This window comes from Rhinolophus sinicus, chromosome 14, assembly GCF_057876585.1.
Source record: "Rhinolophus sinicus isolate RSI-liver-muscle chromosome 14, RSI-T2T, whole genome shotgun sequence".
NCBI classification, from domain to species: Eukaryota; Metazoa; Chordata; class Mammalia; order Chiroptera; family Rhinolophidae; genus Rhinolophus; species Rhinolophus sinicus.
In genome coordinates this window covers 179794478-179815024 of record NC_142514.1, presented here as the reverse complement: position 1 = coordinate 179815024, position 20547 = coordinate 179794478, and the positions used below count along the sequence as shown (strand labels likewise).

Sequence of the window (20547 nt, the reverse complement as noted above, 5' to 3'; positions counted from 1 at the left end):
ACCCCACTCCCCGGGACGTTCCTAGCCCAGGGCAGGGGGAAATGCACTTTGCAGAAGATGCTAGGAGACGCCAGCTGGGCTACGGGGTGAGGGTGGGAAGGGATGGAGAGGCAAGGACACAGGCTGAGGCCTGAGCTGCGTCAGTCCTTAGCCCCTGTGGTTAGCAGTCTCTCGTAGTAGCCGGGGAAGCAGCCACACATGGCCCAGGACATGGGCGTCACTCAAGTGAGGGCCATGAGTGGTGGCTGCAGGGATGAGATGGAGAAGGGACAGGAGTGAGCATCAAAGGGTGACCCCCAGGGCCCACGGGGGCATGTGGAACGTGGGAGGGAAGCTGAGAGCAGCGGAGTGGGGGCTCCCCACTGGGGGCAGCGGAGAGGCTCGGGCAGGGGCGGTGCTGGAGGCTGCCTGGAGAAGGGCCGGGTCCTCACCTCGTCCAGCACGGCATTGCGCTTGGCCCGCTGTCGCTGCCGGAGCAGCACCAGGCCAGCGATGATGTCAGACGGCACAATGTCCAGGTCCCGAAAAAACTCCGCAAAGAGGTAGGCGATTTCCGAGTAGGCGTCCTATGAGGTCCAGGGAGGCAGGAGGCAGTGGCGGGGGAGCAGGAGAGAGGACGAGACCAGGCGTGAATCCCCCGGGCAGGGTGTCTGCTCTGGGCCCCTGGCCAGGCTCACCCTGGCCCGGCCCCAGGAAGCGCTGTGCAGCGTGAGCCTCAGGGCCCTGTCTGGCCCTGCAGACCTGGCAGTAGTTGTCACCGCCACTGCCCCTTCTCCATGTCCACCTCCCGACCCTCCTCAGTCCTCGGAGCTCTAGGGCACTCACCGTCCAGCACGCACAGATGCCAACGGGAGCCATTTCCTGCTCTTTCCCCCGACACTAGGAATCAAGGCCTACACAGCCCCCTGGTTTCTCTTCCAGCCTTTCTCTCCAGCAGAGAAGCCAAAACTAAGGTCCTAGCTGCTTCCTCCCCACTCTGCCCACAGCTGCAGGCTCGGGGACCCCCACATGTGCCTGGAGAAGGGTGTGATGCGGGGCCGGGACCCCTCTGCTTCCCTGCACACCTGGCTTCAGGACATGGTGGCCTGTGTGGTCTGAGGCCTCCCTGCCTCGTGTCAAGCTGGAGTCTGGAATCTTGTCCCTAACACGTTAGGAGAGGCTGTGGTGGGAACAAGCTCATGGCAACTGGTTCACTGTCACTGGGTTTCACCCTTGAGGGTCTGGCACTTGTAAGGAAAGAAAAATCAAGGGTTTCAAACTCAAGTGCCTAATAGAGCCAAACAGAGCCAGCTACTGCTCAGCTCCAGCTGACCAGCCTTGCGAGGGGCCGAAGTTCCCAGATCCAGAAATACAGAAGTTTACATAAATGCCCCTGATTTTTAAATGTTGGCATCCAATTCAAGGTTGTTTTTCTAAAAAAAAAAAACTTTTATTTATTTTAAGTGTGTTTTCCCAGGACCCATCAGCTCCAAGTCAAGTAGTTGTCTCAATCTAGTTGTGGAGGGCACAGCTCACAGCAGCCCATGTGGGGAATCGAACTGGCAACCTTGTTGTTGAGGGCACCGCCCTCTAACCAACTGAGCTAACCGGCCACCCCCAATTCAAGTTCTAAGCAATGTAGCAAAGGCTGAACTGAACCAGACCTGATCCCTGGACCCCCGTGATGTTCTTTCTGCCTTTTCACCCGGTTCCAGCAGGAGCCCCAACTCTGCCAAGTGCCCGGGACAGCTGGGTATGCTCCCCATGGACCCTGAGCCGTGACCCCTCAGACTTCCTAGTCCTGTGGGGGTGCTCCCCACTCACCAGGGAACCCTGAGGGGGGGCTTTCTTACACTCGATTACTCACTCCACAGATCACCAGGGTCTGCTGGTGAGGAGGAGCCACTCAAGGCTTCCGGTGACTTCCATGGAGGGCACTTGCTATCTGGGTCGGGGAGGAGTAGTCTGCTGACCTCACTGGCTCTGCCACTAATTAGCTGTGCGACATTAGGCAAGTCACTCCACCTCTCTGCGCCTCAGCTACCTGGTCTGCAAAACGAGGGCTGGGACCAGACAATCTCTAAGGGCCCTGCCAGTGCTGGGAGCTCCGCCTCAAGGACCCTGAGGCCCCACCCCACCAAAGGGTCACTCACAGCTGACCCATCTTTCCTTCTGCAGCTCCCTGGCACTGACGAATTCGGTCCTCTGGTTACTCCTCAGAGCGCTCAGTGCAGAAGGCTGACTATGCATATCTAGGACCACACTAAGAACTTTATAGCTCTGTTGGAGCTTCCAGAATAATTTGCAGCTGGTTATACACTGCTTTGCTTTGTTTTCAGGTTGCCCCGGTTTTTGAGTATCCCTTCTCCTAAACTAGACTCCAAGTTCCAAGGGGGTCAGTGAAAGGTCTTCAAATCTTTCTGTTTCCTTGACAAAGCAAGGGGTCAGCTGTTTCATATGCAGGAGGGAGCTGGTCAGTGACTAACAGGTACTCGTACCAGTAGGCTGTCACCTGGCTCCTGCCGGACACCCAGCCCCCTTCTACCAGCCCCCACCCAGCTCTGCCAAGGAGTGAAGGCTCCTGAGTCGCTGACAGCAGGAAGTGAGCCCGCAGGACGCGACCCCCCAGTACTTACTGACTGTGAGTCTTTCGTCCGGGTGCAGCAGAGGAACACTTTGAGCCGGCGCGACCAGCTGGTGGCCTGACCCTCCTCCAAGCGGTGCCTGCAAAGGGGGGAGAGTTGGGATGTGTGAGGTCACATGGCTGGACCAGAAGAGCCGGGACCCAGATGTTATGGAAACAGGGTGGCTTGTTCCCAGAATCCCACCAATGGGTTCCCTGACAGGGCACCTAGGGGAGAACAGGCCCAGGCCCAGCAGAAGCTGGGTGGCCAGCGACCTGGCTGTCAGCCAGCTGGGCACTTCCTGGAGGGACTCCTGCTGGCCTAAGGTGGTGCACCGATGGCCAAGGTCAGCACCCAGGGGCCCAGATTTTGCAGACTGACACCAGTATGCCTTGGGGGCTTCGGGGCTGGGAGCCCAAACTGGGGGCTGCTCTGTGGCCCAGGTGTCCAAAGGCTCAAACCAAGAGCCCTGGTAGATGGCAGCAGGGCCCCGGGCCTCTCTACCAACTCATTCCAAGGCCTAGAGCAAACCTGTCACACACAGCTGCTTCCCCTCAAAAGGAGTTCAGATACAGTCTCTGTACTTGGGGAAACTTTAAGGGCTGAGTTACATTAGTGGGGAGAGGGCCCTTAGCCTTCATCTGCATGGCTGGCCCTTGGCCATCCTAGCCCCACCCCCAGCCCCTGATGGGGAGTCAGGTATCCAGGAATCTGCACCCAGAGGCAGAGAGATTGGCCGGTTAGCCACGGAGGCCCTTCCAGTGCTGGGTGCCCAGAATTCGGTGTGTTCTGAACATAAAGATAACAGATCCAATATTTAAAATGTACATTTCCAGACTGAGCAAGAAGGGCTTGGCTTGCTTTTGTGACATGTGCCCTCCTGCTGGCCCCGTCAGAGCCTGATGCCGAGTGGTCAGGAGGGGAAGGCCTGGGTGGCCCTGAATATGTGCAAGGCACTTAGCGTCCATCAGGAGTGACAGGCCGGCCCTCCTTCCTGAGCTTCTTGGCTCTTCTCTTCAGGAAAGGCCACTTCCTGCTCCCAACCCTGGTTCCACAAGGCCAGGGAAAGCCACAGGGCCTTCCAGGGCTACAGGAGGGGGTTAGGAAAGGGTGCAAGAGAACTGCCATTGCTGGGACTTGCCAGTGCTAAGGGACTTGGGCAGGCGTACATTCTAAACCAATGTCCCACCTGTCAGGGGCTTAATGAAGGGACAGCATGCTGGCCAAACTGGGCTCCCAGAGCATCATGGTTTTTTCAACCTCTTTCTAACCTAATGGGGTTTTCAAACATTCAAAGAGAATTTCCTTCTGGGCCTCTGGCCTGATGAAGTGCTGACTGTACACTGTACTCCAGTACCCTTTACGACCACCAGGGGGCAGATGGAGATGGTCACAGGTTTGGCCCAATGCATAGGTTAGGCTAGAGAGACGTACTAAATCTGGACAGAAAAAGACCCAGCACCCCTTTGCCCTGGGACTCACTAAAGTGAGGGGAGGGCAGATTCTCCTGCAAAGATCCAAGGTCAAGGTTCTCAGAGAGTAGTACTGGGAATAACCCATCTCCCAACCTCCAGCAGGTGTCACTGGAAGGACAAAAAGGCCAAGGACTTAAACAGCTTCCTGACTTCCAGAAACTAAATTAAGACTGTCAGTGAGACACAGCAGGACTTGTGTGCATCCCTAAACGTGGACGAAGGGTCAGTGGGCTTGAAAACGACCTTGTTAGAAAAACTGTGTTGGTTTCAAGCAGAGGGAGGGTGAGTGGAGAACAGCCCGAGAGGTGGTCACACTAAGAGGAGGCTCGGGGCCACCCTTCCAAGCCCCGCCTAGAGCTGCAGAAACTGCAACAGGTCAGGACCTATAAGCTCTGAGGCCTCTTACTCGCATGGGGCCCAGGAATGGCAGGAAGACTTTCTAATTAAAATCATAGCCACTGCCAACCCCCAACTGCAAAGGCGTTGGCTGCTCTGGGCCCCAAAGGCAATTACCCAGAGTCAGGGAGGGGAGATTTTTTTTCCGGGGCCCCAGGAGCCCAGAAACCAGGTCAGGTCAGGGTGTGTGCTTGGAGTGTGCAAAATGGGACGGGTGGTGATGGCCAGCTGAACTGGGAGAGAAAACGGGCTCCCGGGCTTTGGCTTTAAGAGCTGGCATTTTGGGCTGGGATGTGGCCAGCACAGGGCGGGTGTGGCTCTAGCTGCAGTGCTGACGTGGAGGGTGTGTGTGTGTGGGGGGGGGGTGCAGAGAGGAGCAGAAGGTGGAGGCTCAGGAGGCTGGGATGGGGAGACTCCTGCTGAGCGCTGGGGCCTGGGCTACCCGCTCCCCTGGCTGAGAGCCCCTGACCTCGTTTGCCCTCGGCTGGAGACGGAGCGCCAGTCCCACACCCCACCAACTTGACCTGGGGCAAGTGACCTGCCTCTTGTGGATTTGGACTCCTATCTGCAGAATGGGTCTCATGGCCACACCAGCATTGTTGGAAGGATTAAACGGATTGATGGTAAAAGGCTCAGCACAGGGCCTACATCTCAGCAGCTCAATGAACAGAAGTTACTGTGATGCAACCTGGACACCCCCCTCTCTTTTTCTTTCAATAAACAGGAATTACTGGGGTGGCAGGATGGCTCAGTTGGTTAGAGCGCGGTGCTCTTAACCACAAGGTTGCCGGTTCGATCCCCACATGGGCCACTGTGAGCTGCGCCCTCCACAACTAGATTGAAACAACTACTTGACTTGGAGCTGACGGGTCCTGGAAAAACACACTTAAAATAAATAAAAGTTTAAAAAAACAACAACAACAGGAATTACTGTGACCCTGGGTGCCCTCCCTCATTTTCTCTGCGATGGCACAGCCTTCCTCCTTCTTGAAAACACCCTACCCAGGAAGCCTTCCTTCATTACCCTCCTCAAGCCCCCTTAGTCCCAGAGGCCGCCCAGCCTAGCAATTAAGAGCAAGGGCTCTGATGCCACACTGCCTGTGCTTGATTCCAGCCCCATCACGTACCAGCTGTGTCACCTCAGGCAAGTCACATAACATCTCTGTGCCCCTTTTACAGAGATGCTGGTAACAGCTACCGCATGGAACTACCATTCCTTACTATAGACAATGATCTTCTCCTGCTCTTACTGTCACGTTTTTGGCACTGGCATTGAAGTGAGGACAATCATAACAATGGCTGCCATTTACAACACACGAGCCAAACGTGAGCCTTGTGTTAACCACTTCGCACACATTATCTCATTTAAATCTCCTAACAGCAGCATGAAGCAGGAACTGTCTCTCCCACTTTATAGTGCAGGAAACTGAGGCAGGAAGCCTTGGACAAATGCCCCGGGCTCACACAGGTTGGGATGCAGTTTGGAGGCATGGGGCCACCCTTGCCTGCCTGCCAGCAAATCCCACGAGGGGGCTGCCCACCACCCGGACGACTGACCGCAGGTTGTAGGTCCGCAGGTTGCGCTGCCTTCTCTTGGTGGCTCTCAGCTTGACGAAGGTGCGGCCCGTGGGGTCAAAGACGCAGAGGACGGTGATGCAGACGCTGAGGATGACGACCCAGTTGCAGACAACCATCCCTGCCGGGGCAGTAACGGGAAGCAAGAGGTGGAGGGGCTGGGGATACCTCCCTGGCTCAACAGCTCTGAAGGAAGGGGCGCTGGAGCCCCCCTGTCCAACAGCAAGGCTCCGAAGCCTCTGACCCCAGGCTCTGGCCATATGGCTGTCCCTTTGCTGAGCGATGACCCTGAGGCCCACCCTCGGCACAGAGCAGGCAGCTCTGGGTTTCTAGAGAGATGCTGAGGGCCCCTCAATTGTTGCCCTGGGCAGCTCTGTGCCTGCTACTGCCCACCCTCCAGACCAGGGTCCCCTGAAGGTGGGTGGCAGACAACAAGGATGAAGGCCACAGCCCCGGCCAGCCGAGCTGCTGGGCGCCCTCACAGAAACCGTTTCCCTCCGGTGATGCCCGAGCTTCTATCCCTGGGGCTGGCGGACATACCGAGGGTGACGTTCTTGGCAGTGAGGTCGTTGCAGGAGGTGTAGTACTGAGTGAGCCAGACAATACCCACGATGGCATAGATGAACTCGATCACCAGGATGGCTGTAAGGAGAGCAGAGCCCTGGCTAAGGGACGGCCACCGTCTGCCCACCGGGAAGGGCCCTGGAACCTTGGCCTGACCCCTCCTGCCACAGGGCCTATAGCCAGCTCAGCAGTAGGGGCATCAGGCCCCCACTGCCCCCTGCCCACAGGGCTCGTGGGGGAGAGGGCCCAGGGAGCGAGGCTGTCCCCCTAACTCCATCCTGTCATCATGTGCCCTCAGGCTCCCGACACCTCCCTGAGAAGGTGACTTGAAAGGCTGCAGATGAATCCTGTTCTTCCAGCATTTTAGAATTATACCCAAGAATTCGAATCACATGTATCTTAGGCAAGTTACCTAGTCTCTCTGAGCCTCTGTTTCCTTGTCTGTAAAATGGGGTGACAACATCTACATTACATTACTGTGCAAGAATTCTATGACACAGTGTTCATTGCAAGGAAACTGCTATTTCCCAGGAAGAGGCTTCTGGCACTTGAGGCAGGAGGAGGAGGAGCCTGCTGCTCAAGGCACCCTGCTCGTGCGAGAGCACTGAGCCCAGGGCTGAGCTGGGGTTGGGGGGCATTCAGTGGCCCCCCAGGGGGCAGCATGGGAAACCCCAGCTCCACAGGCAGCCTGGTACGGCAACTAAGAGCCAGGCAGCCTGGGTTCAAATCTCAGCTCTGACACTGGAACACTAGCTGCGTGACCTTGAGAGAGCGTATTACCCTCCCTGGATGCCAGTCCCCTCATCTGTAAAAAGACCGATAATAGCTCCTGTCAGAGTTAACACAGGGAAAGGGCTTAGCACAGGTCATAGAAGCACAGAGGTGCTCACTAGGGACATCAGAAGCAGCCCCAGAGGCTAACTCAGGCTGGCCCTCCCAGGAGTTGGCCCAGGCCCCTGAGGGCTACCCAGGAGGGGGGCTGCTCGCAAAGGCTCACAAAGCAGCTGAAGAGATGCATGTGGCCAAGAACAGGGGTCTGCGAACTTTATCTGTAAAGGCCAGAGAGTAAATAGCTCAGACTTTGCAGGTCACATTCTCTGCGGCAGCTACTCAGCTCTGCTGTTGTCACACTGAAGAAACCAGAGACAGGAAGTACATAAATGAATGAGTGTGGCTGGGCTCCAATCAAACTTTATTTACAAAAACAGACATCTGGCCAGATCTGGCCCCCAGGCCGAGGTGTGCCCGCCCCTGGTCTAGAACATCAGACCAGTAAGTCTGCTGGCTCGTTGCTGGACCCTGGCGTGGGCACAGCGCCTGGCCCATAGCGTGTGCCCAACAAATGTTGGCTGAATGAGTGATGGGACACAGGAGAAGGGTGGAGGTAGGGGTGGTCCAGAGCAGCCCCCACCCAAGGCGGGTGGCCCTTACCCAGGCGCACGTAGAGCACGTACTGCATGGACTCGCGGGGCTCCGTGTAGAGGATGCCCCCACGCATGCTCAGCCAGATGATGGCCATCTCGGCGATCATGCAGCTCAGCAGAATGCCCAGGTAGCCGCGGCCGTGGTCCACCAGGTTCAAGGAGCAGGCCTCGTGCGGGTTGTAGACCAGGCCGAACAGCACCACGGACAGGATCACAAACCTGGGGGGACGCACACGTGAGGGGCCGGCAGCCTGCACACCTCCCACGGCCCTGCCCAGGCTGGATGCAGTGGGTACAGGACCACTGTCTACCTAGCATCCTTTGAGGACACGGGCTGTCAGGGACAGGGAAGCAAGGGTGGGGAGCCCGGCTGCCAGCTGTGGAGAGACAGCAGCGGCAGCTCTACCCAGCGCTGGGTCCGGTGTGGTGGTGGTGAAGTGGGGTCCCTGGGCTCCATCGGGTATCACCTAAGGGACTGTATGTTTCAGGCACCTCCTGCTGGAAGCTGGGAGCATGACCGGGTCAGAAGAGCTGGCTGGAAAGCCTCCTTCTAGTCCTTTCTCCTCATACCCAGGCTGGCGGCGTGGCCCCAAGACTCACCAGGTGGTGTGCAGGAGGAAGAGGAAGATGGCTGGCAGGACGAGGTCATCGCTGCCCACAGACCAGCGCCGCCGGAATACCACGATCCCGGGCATGGCTGGTGGCTCTGCGGAGGCTCAGCGGGCCTGGTGCTCACCTCCTGAAAGAGAGCAGAGGGCCCTGTGGCTGCCTGGGCTACCATTGCACTCTGACCAGGTGTGCCCAGCAGCACAGGCATCTCTGCAGCCTTCACAGCCCAAAAGCTTCCAGGCTCCTGGAGATGCTGACCCATCCCTGGGCAGGACACACGTCTGTCCTATCCATCCCCAGAGCTAACATAAAGGACCTCAGCAGCTAGACCCTAACTTCAGCCTTACCCCTGAAGTCTCTCCAGCCCCTAAGACTGGCACTGGCCCTTTGGGATTGACTCTGCCTGGGGTTACCCCAACAGTGGTTTGTCAACTCCATTAAAGGCCTGGGCTCACCCCCTGCCTCCCCCAGCCTTCCTGCTGCCTTTCCACAAGGAGACCTGGCCCAGGGCACACAGTCCTTGGGGGTAGGGTGGGGGCTTCCAAGACCAAGCATGAGCCTACCCCCTGCACAAGCTGGGCAGGGCAGGTGGAAGGCTGAAGGCCTTGGGGGAGCTGGGGGTAAGGGCACGGCAAGCATACAGGTGGGAGTGCCCAGCACATAGTACGTGCTCAGTAAATATTTGTTGAATTAGGTCTTCATTTTCTCGCTTTGTTAGAACCCTGGGAGCATGCTCTAGGACTTGTTTTTGCACCCACCAGACAGAACTCCCAACCAAAGCTACGCCTCTTGGTAGGGAAGGGCATGGTTGAGACCAGGGTCAAGAGCATGACTGGGGAACCCAGCCCCCCTTCTGGAGGGGCAGTGGGCGAGCCCTGAAGAGTAATCCACCCTCCCGGCAACCATACCTTCCATGCCCACCCTGAGCCAAGCAGCCTTACTGCCCAGTTCCCAACTCTCTGAAGTCAGAGTTCAAACTAGCCCCAGGCAAGCTAAGAAGTGCCCAGGAACTGGGGCCCCACTCCCCAGAGCCTGGGGAACAAGGGTAATGGAGCAGACCAGGCGACCCCAATGAGGGGCTCCAGGGTACCCCTGCACTGAACTATGCAGAGGAACCCCTGCTGCAGAGGGCTGGGTGCCCCACTGGTGGGCAGCTGCCCCCAGGCCGACAGAGGCTTACATGGCACCCGGTCCAGGGGCAGGTGGCAAGTCCTCCTCTCCCTGAGATGGCTCCAGGGAAAACGAGTATCTGCAGGAACCGGCATCACTCGGAAAAGAAGCTGGCAACTCCCCCAGCTGGTGGGCACGGCCGTCAGGGTGGGCCAGGAGATGTGGGGCCGCCGGCATGCCCAGTCTGGCCCGTCTTCGTCTCCCTCTCCCTGGTGCAGCCACTGCATCCAGCCACCGCCGAGCTGCTCCAGCAGAGCTGGTGGCCTGGCAGGCGGGCTGGCGGGCTAGCCTGCCGGGGTCGTGCCTACTCCCCCCCACCCTCAGGAAGTGACATCATCCCACTCTCTCCAAGGAGGAGTCGGAGCACGGATTCTGGGAAGCAAGACGGATGGAGAGCACAGGAGCCGCGTCGTGGGGTGGCCAGGAACGGGGTCTGGGACTGCCGGGGGCTGGGGCTCCAGTGTTGTGTCTGTGACAAGTGACTGACAGCACCAGCTTCAGTGAGAAAGAACGGGACAGGAGGGGCCAGGACACCGTGGGTGGCAGCAGGGCTGGGGCAGGACAGAGCTGCCAACAACTGGGGTTTTGCCACAGTTCGCTACAGCCCCTCCCTGTCTCCAGGGGGCTCTCAGAGAGTAAGGTGGAGCATGGGGTCGGCTCCGGGGACCCCCACACATGAAAGGAATGACAGAGGTGCGGGGCCAGCCTGGTCCCAGCAGGTGTTGTAGCTCCACCTCAGAGGAAAGGGAGCAGCAGCCCCTCAGCAGGGAAGGACCCTGCCCCCGCCAACAGCCCAGAATATCTGATTCTCAGGTATGCGTGGGGCGGGGGGGCTCCCAATCGCCTCTCACCCCCTCTCTTAACCTCTTGTTCAACTCACATGTACCATTCACGCACCACCCTCAGCCTCACACGCAGCCCCATGCGTGCACGTGGCCCTGCCCTCCCTGCTCTCAGGCAGAACTGGGGCCACAGGTGCAGAGGCGGCTGAAGATCTGTCGAGACACTGGAATGACATGGTCAGGGTCAGCCTCTGCCCGTAGCCTGCGGCCAGCAGCCGTGGTCAGTGCCGGTGCCCATCTCGACCACGACGGCCATAGTGGGTGCCCTGTGACAGGCCTGGGGACCACCACCCAATGTGTGACTTACTAGCTGTGCCTCAGTTTCCTCATTTGTAAAATGTTGATTATCCCCACCTGCTAAAGTTCTGGCGAGGACCCTACCCGAGCTGGAAAACGCCGGTCTTAGGGTCTTAGCAGGGTGTGTGAACCCCTGCTGGCCCAGCTGCTCCTCCCCCGACTGGGCCAGTGGGTTCTCCAGCTGCTCACCAACAGGTCACTGTCTAGGGTGGGGGTGACAGGGCCTGTGCTGCTGCTGGGGAGGAGGATGGGACAACTCCAGTCCATGCGGATTCATAAATCTCAGGGCTGCTATTTTTAAGGGCCTGAAAGACGCCCTTTCTCTCGAGACCCCAGCCCTTCACAATGGGGGCCTGTTCCCCTGCTGGAGATGTGATTTCATCTGGAGGAAATGTCTCAGGAGTGGGGAGGACAGAGGCCACTTCCTGGTCTGGGGCTGCCACAAAGCACCTCCTCTGGCTCCCCTCCCCAGGGCACAAGGTCAGTACCATCCAACAAGCACAGTGGGTGGACACACAGCCTCCCCCTCCTCACCCCAGACCAGTGGCCCTTCCAGGGCAGGGGTGGTGCCCCCTCCAGCAGGGGGTAACAGGGGCACTGCTGGGGGCTCCCCATGCCTCTGAACAGGCCCCCCCCCGCCCAGGCAGATGTGAATGAGATGTCAGGACCCCCCTCACATGGACGGGATGACTTAAGCGGTCCTAGGGGGCCCCTTACTTCCCCCACGCACAAAACCCAATTTCCCTGCTGATGATTCAGGCCCCTGGGTTAAGTATTAACCATTCTGGGAGTTCCTCTTTCTAAAAATGCAAAACTCTTCTTAAAAATACACAAGCTGTCCCCTACTTTAAAAACCTTCCTGGCTCCCTGTGGACTGTAGGATAAAGTCCAAGCCCCTCAGACAATGGCTAAGGGCCTTTCAGTCCTCAGCAGGCAGGCTGTGCAATCTTGGGCAGGTGCCTTACCCTCTCTGAGTCTTGGAGCAGAAGATACTCCCTAACCCCTGGAGACAGATTCCAGCATCTCACCCTCAGCCAGGGAGTTCCTTCTGGCTGGGGAGGTGCTCCAGCTTCTTTTCACACTGCCCCACCCTCCTTTTCTGATCCCTCCCAAACTTGCTGCTCTCCAAAATCAGCTCACTGTAAGGTTCCAGTCTTTGTTTACCCCAGATCCTCCGCCAGGCAAAACCTACTCATCTTTCTAGGCCCCCAAATCACCTCCTCTTTGAAACCCTCCCTGACAGCCCCCTGCCACTTCGCCCTTCTCAGGCAGTACTTGCCGCCCCTCAGGGGATTCCGGGACCCTCACTCCAGTGCAGCCCTAGGAAGGAACACTGTCTTACAGTAACCTTGCTGATTCCTTGCTGCCTATCCCAGCCCCAGCTCAACCCCAGAGCCTTACAGTGTCTTTCATCGTCACACCCCACCTCAAGACCCTGGTTTCAGCGTGAGTACATCCAACTTCAAACCCAGCCCCTCTCCTCACAAGCAGCCTTGGCTGCCCCAAACCACCACTCCATCCCCCTGAAGCAGGCCCAAGCTCCCCCTGGGGAAGCTCCCTCCCGTTATAAAAAAGGGTTTTCTTAGCTCACACACTTGGCTTTTTGGGAAATGCCCCACCCCAGCGCCTCTCCTGCCCATTCAGGGAAACCACGACCCCTCCTCTGACTATCTTAACTATCACAGGGCGTCAGTGTCTTCATCTGCAGAACACGGACACCACCCCTCAGGAGGCTGTGGGGAGAACTGAATGGGATGACGTCACTAGGAGGTTTGCACAGGCCCTGGCAGACCCAAGCTGCTACTCGTGGCGGCCATCATGTTAATGGAGCTCCTGAGGGGCTTTCTGGAAACTTCTTGGCAGGGGGTCTGCGATGGGGTGCTGGGACTGTGATGCCGCTCATGAGTGGCTCCCACTGAGGGGTAGGGCTGGACTGAGCAGACACAAGCCCTGACCAGGCAACATGCACCCGCCGTGGGCCTCGGGGGCGGCTGGCTAACACGCCCCGAGCTGGGCCTCATCCCCTGATCCCAAGGTCCCCTTGCGCAAGGCCCTGGGAGTTTTCAGGGAGAAGAGCCCCTCGGTAGTAGGTTGTAGCTGATGGGGTGCCAATAGCTCCCAGGAGAGGGAGGAGGGTGTGGGCTGCTGCGTCCGCCCTCCAGATGGCCCAGCAGGGACTTCCGGCCATGTGGGAGATGGGAGGTCACGCTGCTTGCCTGCACTGGGGCCAGGGCAGTGGAGTCAGGCGGAACCTGGTACCCACAGGGGACAGGATGATGTGCTGTGGGAGATCCCAACAGTGCCACCTCCAGCTTCTAGGTCAGGTGCTGCAGGCACCTGAGCCCAGGGATGGACTAGAGATGGCGCCTGAAGGGATGACAGCCAGGTCCGGGCCACAGGGAGGTGTGTGACATCACTGCCACCTCCTGTGCCGCGAGTCCTGGAGTAATCACCTTCTGTCCTCACAGCAGTGATGTGGGCGACGGCGTCCCTCTCGCTCCTCCTGTTCTAAAACAACTGTGTCTGAGTCCTGACGGTGACCTTGGTCAAGCTACTTCAGCTCGCTGTGCCTCGGGTCCTCATTTCTAAAACGGGGCTAAGAACCGTACCTGCTTCAGAACTGCCACGAGGGTTAAATGAGTCGTATACTTAAGACAGCACCTATCACATAGTAAGTGCTCAGCAAATGCTGGCTCTTCCATTACTGTCACTATTGAAGAACGAGGAGATTGAGGCTCAGAGACTCAGCCCCAATACCTCCCAAGGAGCAGGAGGCGGATCAGGCAGGAGGCACAGGCCCTCCTGCTGCCATCCAAAGCCCAGCTAATGCAGGAATTGCAATTAAAAGGGGCCTCAGAAACAGTCCCGCCACCCCCTTTTATGGGTGAGGAAACTGAGGTTGAGAAAAGCCCCAGAGGCTCCCGAATTTCCCTGCTGACAGTCCCAGAGTCCCTGAGCTGGCCACTCCCTTCTTCCTCATGGCACCCACTCGCACTCCCCAAGAGACACTTCCATTAACAGAGTGTCATCCCAGGGAGCCTGGGCTGATATCTTCTTTTTTGTGCTCTTGAAGATGCATAACCTTCTGGGAAGCCGACAAAATCCACATGAGCTCCCTGGCTAGAGACCAATCTGCAGGAAGGCAGCAACCACTTGCACGGTTTCAGCGTCATCTATGGCTGGCTCTTCACTTCCCGGAGGCAGGGTCCCCATTGCTCTGCAGCTCGGCTGCTGAAGGAGACAAGCCTCTCAGACCCAAGCCCACCTTCCCTGGGTCTCCTGGACCTCTGCCTGCTGAGGCCGGTGACTTGCCCCAGGTCACACAGCCCAGTTCCAGAGCCCGAGTCTTAATCGCTACACGTTGCTTGTGAGGAGCAGGATTTGGCTAAATGCCCCTTTCTAAACCCAAGAGCTGGCTTCAAACATCCCCTTGCACCGTGAGGAGGCAGGGCCTCAGGGCCCATGAAGAGCTCTCTGGTCCTCGTCACACCAAGTGGGAGTGTGGGTATCGCCCCATTTTGCAGATGAGGAAAACTGAGCCCAGGGTTGTTCCACCATCTGTCTTGAGGTGAGTGGGCTGTGGAGCCCGGAGAGAGCACAGAGCTGAAACTCTATGTGTCACCTCATTCTAGCTTCACCAGCCTGTAGGGGTATTACCTCACAGCTTTTCAGCTGAGGAAACTGAGGCTCAGAGAGGCGCCATGTTTACCCAAGGATCATGCAACAAGGACGAGGCAGGGCTGAGATTTCACGCAGCCTCTGTGAGTTACTTGAAAGGAAACAGTCTCTGCCATCAGTCCGACTCCTTATTCCCACGCACACAGACACAAGATCCAGGCGTCCCTTCCTCTCTGAATGCTTTTCCTTCCCAGGTCTGTGGCCCCACATTGAGGCTGGGCTCTGGAAAGCATCGGAAGAGGGAAGGCAGCAAGAGAGATGACAGAGAGAGCGCACGCGTGGGCCGGGGGCCGAGTGTGCCACCAGCCTGTGCCCGGGTGTACTCCACCCAAGTTAGGGGCTGAAAGCTGTTGCTTTTCTCACGTCAGCTGTGCTGGAGCAGAAGGCAGGGCCGGGGCCGGATTTCAGCTCAAGATGGGTCCTCATACGCCCAGGCCCCAGCACTGCAACACTGTGCCTGGTGCAGCTGGGCACAGAGGGGGACACCTCTGCCACTTGCTCCCCTCCGCCCCCAGGGCCTTAGACTCACAAGAAACTTCCCCACCATCCCACCAGGGAAGCACTTCCTACGCCCTTCACTCCAACCCTGTGGGGGGTATGGCTGTGCCCATGTTACAGATGGGGAAACTGAGGCTCCGAGAGGTTAGAGGTTATTTAACCTAGTGAGTGAGGGCCAAGTCAGACTCTGAAGCCAGGTCGTCTCCTGTGTTCTCTCCACATCAATGTGCTTGCTGGCCAGAGCCCCTCCCCATAAAAGAGCAACCTGGGGACAGGGCGTAAAGTTCAGGAAAGATGCTGAAAAGAAGCAACCCCAAGTACTGGGGGCCATGCCTACAGCCATCCTGGGCTAAACCCAGAAATAGCTCCAACAATTATTCTATCACATGTTTGTGTGTGTGTGTGTGTGTGTGTGTGTGTGTGTGTGTGTGTGTGTGTGTTTTAATCCTTCTATGTACTGCAGCAAGTAGTTCATGAATATTACCTCCTTTAATCCTTCTAACAACCCTATGAGGTAAGTGCTATTCTTATCCCCATTTTACTGATGAGGAAACTGAGGCCCAGAGAAGTTAAGCAGGCTGCCAGCACCTCCCAAGGAGCCCTCATCAGGGCTCCATTTATCACAGAGTCTCCAGCTTCTTTTCTCACGCTAATTATTTTCCACTCCTCTACCACGGGCAGAATTTGCCATCTGCCACCGGCCCTGTCACTGACACCAGCCAACTCTCTGGGAATCAATTGGGCCCTTTCGTTTCCTGCTAGTTGTTCCAGGAGGGTGGCTGGCTGCTGGGAATGAGGAGGGAGGGCCAGGAGGGCGGCAGACCTTCCCTGATCCTGGGGGGTGGGGGTGGGGGCAGTTTACAGCAGGGCTCACTTAGCAGGGCTAGAATGGACCTGTTTCCAATAGCGGAAGGGATTCCCCAGGTTCTGGCCAGGCCAGGTTTTGTTTCTGAATTATTCCTTGGAGATTGTTTATTTTCCTGAAACTAAGAATGGGCCCTTGTCCCACACTCATTCTGGTGCCCTGGGGCAGAGGTACCCTGGAGCAGCCCGGAGGGGCAGGCTTGGCTGGCCTCCTGATGAGTGATGCCCCACCGCCTGGGTGTCCAAGCTCCGGGTGATTTCGTCCTGCCTGTCTGTGGAGAGGACATAGGCAGGCAGGCACCCATTCCGGCTTTGTTTCTATCTGTTTCTATTCTTCCTTTCTATGCTGCTCCTGTGATCTTCTCACGTCCCCTCATGCTCTAGCACATCCTTACCCGCTCTCCGCAGGAACCCTCCCTCTCTGGAATGTGCAGACCTGAAGGCGGAGGCCTCCTGCGAGCCCACTGCTGCCTTTCCTGGGCCCTGGAGTGGGGCAGCTTTGGGTTTGAATCTTGGTTCCATCACTTCTAGTGGTCTGTGACCTTCGCTTCTCTGAGCCTCAGTTTCCTCATCTGCAAAATGGGATAATGAAGGTACCTGCTTCATAGGGAGTCATGAGAAGTAAATGAAATAAAGCACATTATACACTCGCCTCCTAGGAAGTATCAGTTGCCATCATTATTATTTATTAATCATCTCTCCTGAGATGCTCAGATCTTTTCCTCACTGCCCCCCAGGAGTGGCGGGGTGATAATCTCTCTGCGATCTGAGTCAACCTTCCCAAACAGAAAGGCGCTTCTCTGTATCTGTGGTGACCAGGCTGACCCACTCCTGGCCAACCTGCTCAGGCAGGGATGACCTGATCTATCTTCTCAGACAGGGACGGCGTCATCTCCTAGGAGCCCATCTGCCCAGGCTGGGGCTTTGCTGGCCCTGCCTCCCTATTCCACAACGAGCCAGTGAGGTGGGAATCACCTTCCCACAGGTCAGCTTGGACTACGGAGTTCAGCCCAAGGCCACACCTGTGCCCTGCTGGAATGCCCCACGTCGCTCTGTGTCTGAGATTCAGGGTGTCTATCGCAGGCCCCATCCCAGCTCAAACGCCGGACGCCCGAGGAGCAGTGGCTCACTGCTCATGCCCATCTTCCCATTCCAGCATCCTAAACCCCACCCCACCCCACTGCCCACCCCCAGCCTACCCCAGGGCCTCTTCTCTTCTGTGACCCACTTGCTGGGAGCCCCTACCAGGTGGTAAATCATCAGTGCTCTGGCTGCTTCTCAGAGCTTCCCCAGAAGAGACTCCCAGGCCCAAGTGCTGGCAACACCTCCTGGAGGAATTAGCACCTTCCACTTCATTAGGGGCCCCCCAATGCGGCCGTTAATGAGGACACTAAGCGGCAAACCTAGCCTGACACCTCCCCTCTGGAAGCCCCACCCACACGCCCAGCGTACCCTGTGCCACCAAGATCCTGTCGCGCCTCTTCACGATATGGGCCGGGCCTCAGGGTCTGACCTGCACTGGGGGAAATGCCTCCCAGGCTCCGGGAGGCTGCATGGCCCCCAGATCCACAGAGGGGCCACCTCCCTGGGCAGCGTGGCCATCTAGGGCACAGGCCTGCATCTTGAGCTATTGGGTTTCACTTCGACCATTCCCTGGGCATCGCAGAAGCAGGCAGGGATCGAGTGACTGCGTAACAGGAGCTCTTTCCCAGGGGAGGCGGTTCACAGAGTTCCCGTATGTGGCAGAAAGGGCCAACGTCCCCTGCCCCAACAGAGCACAGGTGGAGGTGGGCATGTAAGCCCAGGCCCCACTCTCGGTGGCCCTCCTCTCCTGCGCCCAATGAAGGGATGTCAGTGCTCCTCAAAGGGGGTTTCTGGGAACCCTCAGGCACCCCCAGATGAGGAGAGGTGGTCATAGCAGGCTGGGGTCATAACAGCAGGTGGTCAGTCGGAGAAGCTTTTAGCATTTACACATTGGGGTTGCTTATAACACTGTGTTCGAACTAAACAGTTTCAGTGCTTAAAAACGTTTGCAAGGCTCTGGCAGGACGACCTCTCGGGTCCATCTGGCCTTGACTTTTAGAGTTCCACTTGCTGTTTCAGTTCAAGTTGACTGAGGACAGGACCTTGGGGCTCTGGGCAACAGCCCAAGCTAGATTGACCATCACTCATATCTCCTGCCCTGGCCTGAGCCATGAGGACAAAAAACCCTAAGCCAGGAGCTCAGAGACCGGGGCCCATGGCTGACTGTCCCTCACACACCCCACTCCAACCCATCTCCCCGGGCGTGACAAAGCTGGACCGAAGCACAAGTGAACATAGGCCTCCAAGAAGGGGAAGCTCAGAGGCCCTCTGCCGCTGGGTGGACAGTGCAGACCCAGCTTCTGTCCTAGTGCCTCTCTGTTCAGATATCCACTGAGCCACACGACGTTCAAAGTACAATGCAGAGGCTACTCCCCAGGACGAATCAACTACTGCATCCTCGTCTGTAAAACAGGATGGTGGTGACAGCACTTCCCTCATGGGGCTGCTATGAGGACAAAGTGAGTTCCAAGTTGTAAAGTGCTGAGAGCAGAGTCTGGCACAGAGCGGGTGCTCAGAAGCATCAGCTACACACACACACAGTTTACACTTTTAATTAAGTAAATCCCCTCCTCAAAAGCAAAGTATGGCTCCTGAACGCCCTTTACATAAGACTAAAACACCCAGCCATGACCTAGAAGCTCTCCACCAACCATTGCCCTCCCATCTGTCATAGGCAAGCCCACTTCCTGCTCCCAGCTACGTCTCCCACCTGTGGGGGCTTCCTCCTCTCCAGACACCCCGCTCACTTCAGGGGGTGCTCCCTGGGGAAGCTCGGCCTGCCCCCAGTTGGCCGGAAGCCCCAGCCCTGGTCTATGAGCCCAGTCTCCTGCAGACTCCTGGAGCACCTGCCTCACCTTCTCCGTCACACGGAGACTCCCCAGGAGAAAGCCTCAGCCTCCCCGCCGCCCCCCACTGCTTCTTCTCCAGCCGGGGAGGGGGGTGGACCCAGGGGCTCTGGGAGCAGAGACAGGGAATGGGGGAAACCCAGGAGGGGAGCCCGGGCCTCCACGATGAGGTCAACCCCGTCAGGCCCCTGATAAATGCCAGCTCTCTGCCTATTCATGCCTGGGCAGGACCCAGCGACCTGCTTTGCATCTGGGTAGGTAAAGGCTTGACCTGGGACTCAAGTTTGGTATCATTTTCCTTCCCAGAGGACTCATCCTCATGGCTTGGGGCCCCAGCCTTGTCACATTGTCACTTCTGTGGCCTCTGATTCCTGGCCAGCTCCCTGGGTATGGCAGGAGGTAGGGCTGAGGCCACATGTCCAGCACAGCCCTGGTGACAACGGGCTGGGACTGCTGTCCTCCAGCCCCGAGTGGCACTCCATTACCACCTAACCAGGACACAGCAGGGAGGTAACGGGCATTTGGGGGGCCTCCTCCCAGTCAACCTGGGATAGGTACCTGTGGCCCCATTAAGTGTCTGCTAGTAGCAGGCATGAGGCAGACCTTTCATGACCCCTGCTGGCCCCAGGGAGGTCGGCAAAGCTGCTGGCGACTCCAGGGAATGAACCTTTCCACCAGATCTGACAGGGCCACTGAGAGAGACCAGCAGGGCCAGGCACCGAGTGCTAATAGGATGCCCACCTGGGGCCGAGGGGACAGACAAGGTCCCGGCCAGACTGGCTGAGGCAGAGGCTCCTGCCAGGCAGAAAGTGGCACCTGGTGTCCTCCGAGGCTTGGAGAGGCAGCGTGACAGCACCTGCTCTCTCTGCAGGCCCAGCTCTTCACTGCTGGTCCCAGGCAGACTCTGGAGTGGGGGTGGCGGTGAGGGAGAGAGCGAGGGCTAGGGGACCTGAGGGGGACGGCCTGCGCCATAGCTCCGCTGACTTCTCCATCCTCGGTGGCCGCTGGCTGCTATAAATACCACTCCTGCCTCCTGATGTTGCAGGAGGCGTCCTAGAACTGTGGGTTCTGGGGCCTCCTGGGTGCTCTCCCCCTGCCACTGTTAGGCAGAGCCTGCCTGACCAGAAGATCCTTGCAGCGTGTAAGCCCAACTGACCCAGCTGGGCCTTCGCCAGGAAAACCGCAGCACAGAGGGAGAGCTGCGGCTTCCAAACCCTGAGTCTCCTACGACTGGCATTTCTACCAGCTTCAAGGCAAGTGCTGAGCACGCCGGAGCCCTGAAGAGCAAAGGCCTGGCCAACCTGCAGAGGAGACACGGCCCAAGGCCACTGGCTTGGCCCAGACCACCCACCTCAAGCTCAGGGGCGCATGCTGCAAAGCCACTTGATGCCCCTCCCCTCCCCCACCTTCTCAGCCCCACGATCCGACATTCAACCTGGTTTCCAAACATGTCGTCACCCTGGAAGCTTCCCTGGGACACACTCTACTTTGACAGGGGCCCAGTTAGAATGTTTGGCAGCTGTTCATTCTTCCAGTTAGTAGCACACTTCTGAGGGAGCCCTTCCCTCCTTGAGAGACCCAGGTAGGCCCAAGCTCCAAGGCCCAGGCTGGTCTGACCTGGG

The 20547-nt window shown here is 57.9% G+C and overlaps 1 protein-coding gene across 6 annotated transcripts in view; it reads right to left on the bottom strand.

Moving 5' to 3' along the window:
• The window catches only part of DAGLA (diacylglycerol lipase alpha), a 61505-nt gene that overhangs the window by 16859 nt on the left and 24099 nt on the right, over positions 1-20547 (bottom strand). For 5 of the 6 annotated variants that reach the window (XM_019754062.3, XM_019754065.3, XM_074336475.2 and 2 more), the window contains 6 exons: positions 8638-8776; positions 8045-8256; positions 6590-6691; positions 6032-6170; positions 2616-2703; positions 432-566 (listed from right to left, as the gene is read on the bottom strand). In XM_019754062.3, the coding sequence (XP_019609621.3) occupies positions 432-566; positions 2616-2703; positions 6032-6170; positions 6590-6691; positions 8045-8256; positions 8638-8732 (771 nt within the window). In that variant the 5' untranslated portion in view covers positions 8733-8776. Of the gene's footprint in view, positions 1-431; positions 567-2615; positions 2704-6031; positions 6171-6589; positions 6692-8044; positions 8257-8637; positions 8777-9826; positions 10180-20547 lie in introns of those variants that run through there. The other variant, XM_019754064.3, reaches the window with a different exon arrangement.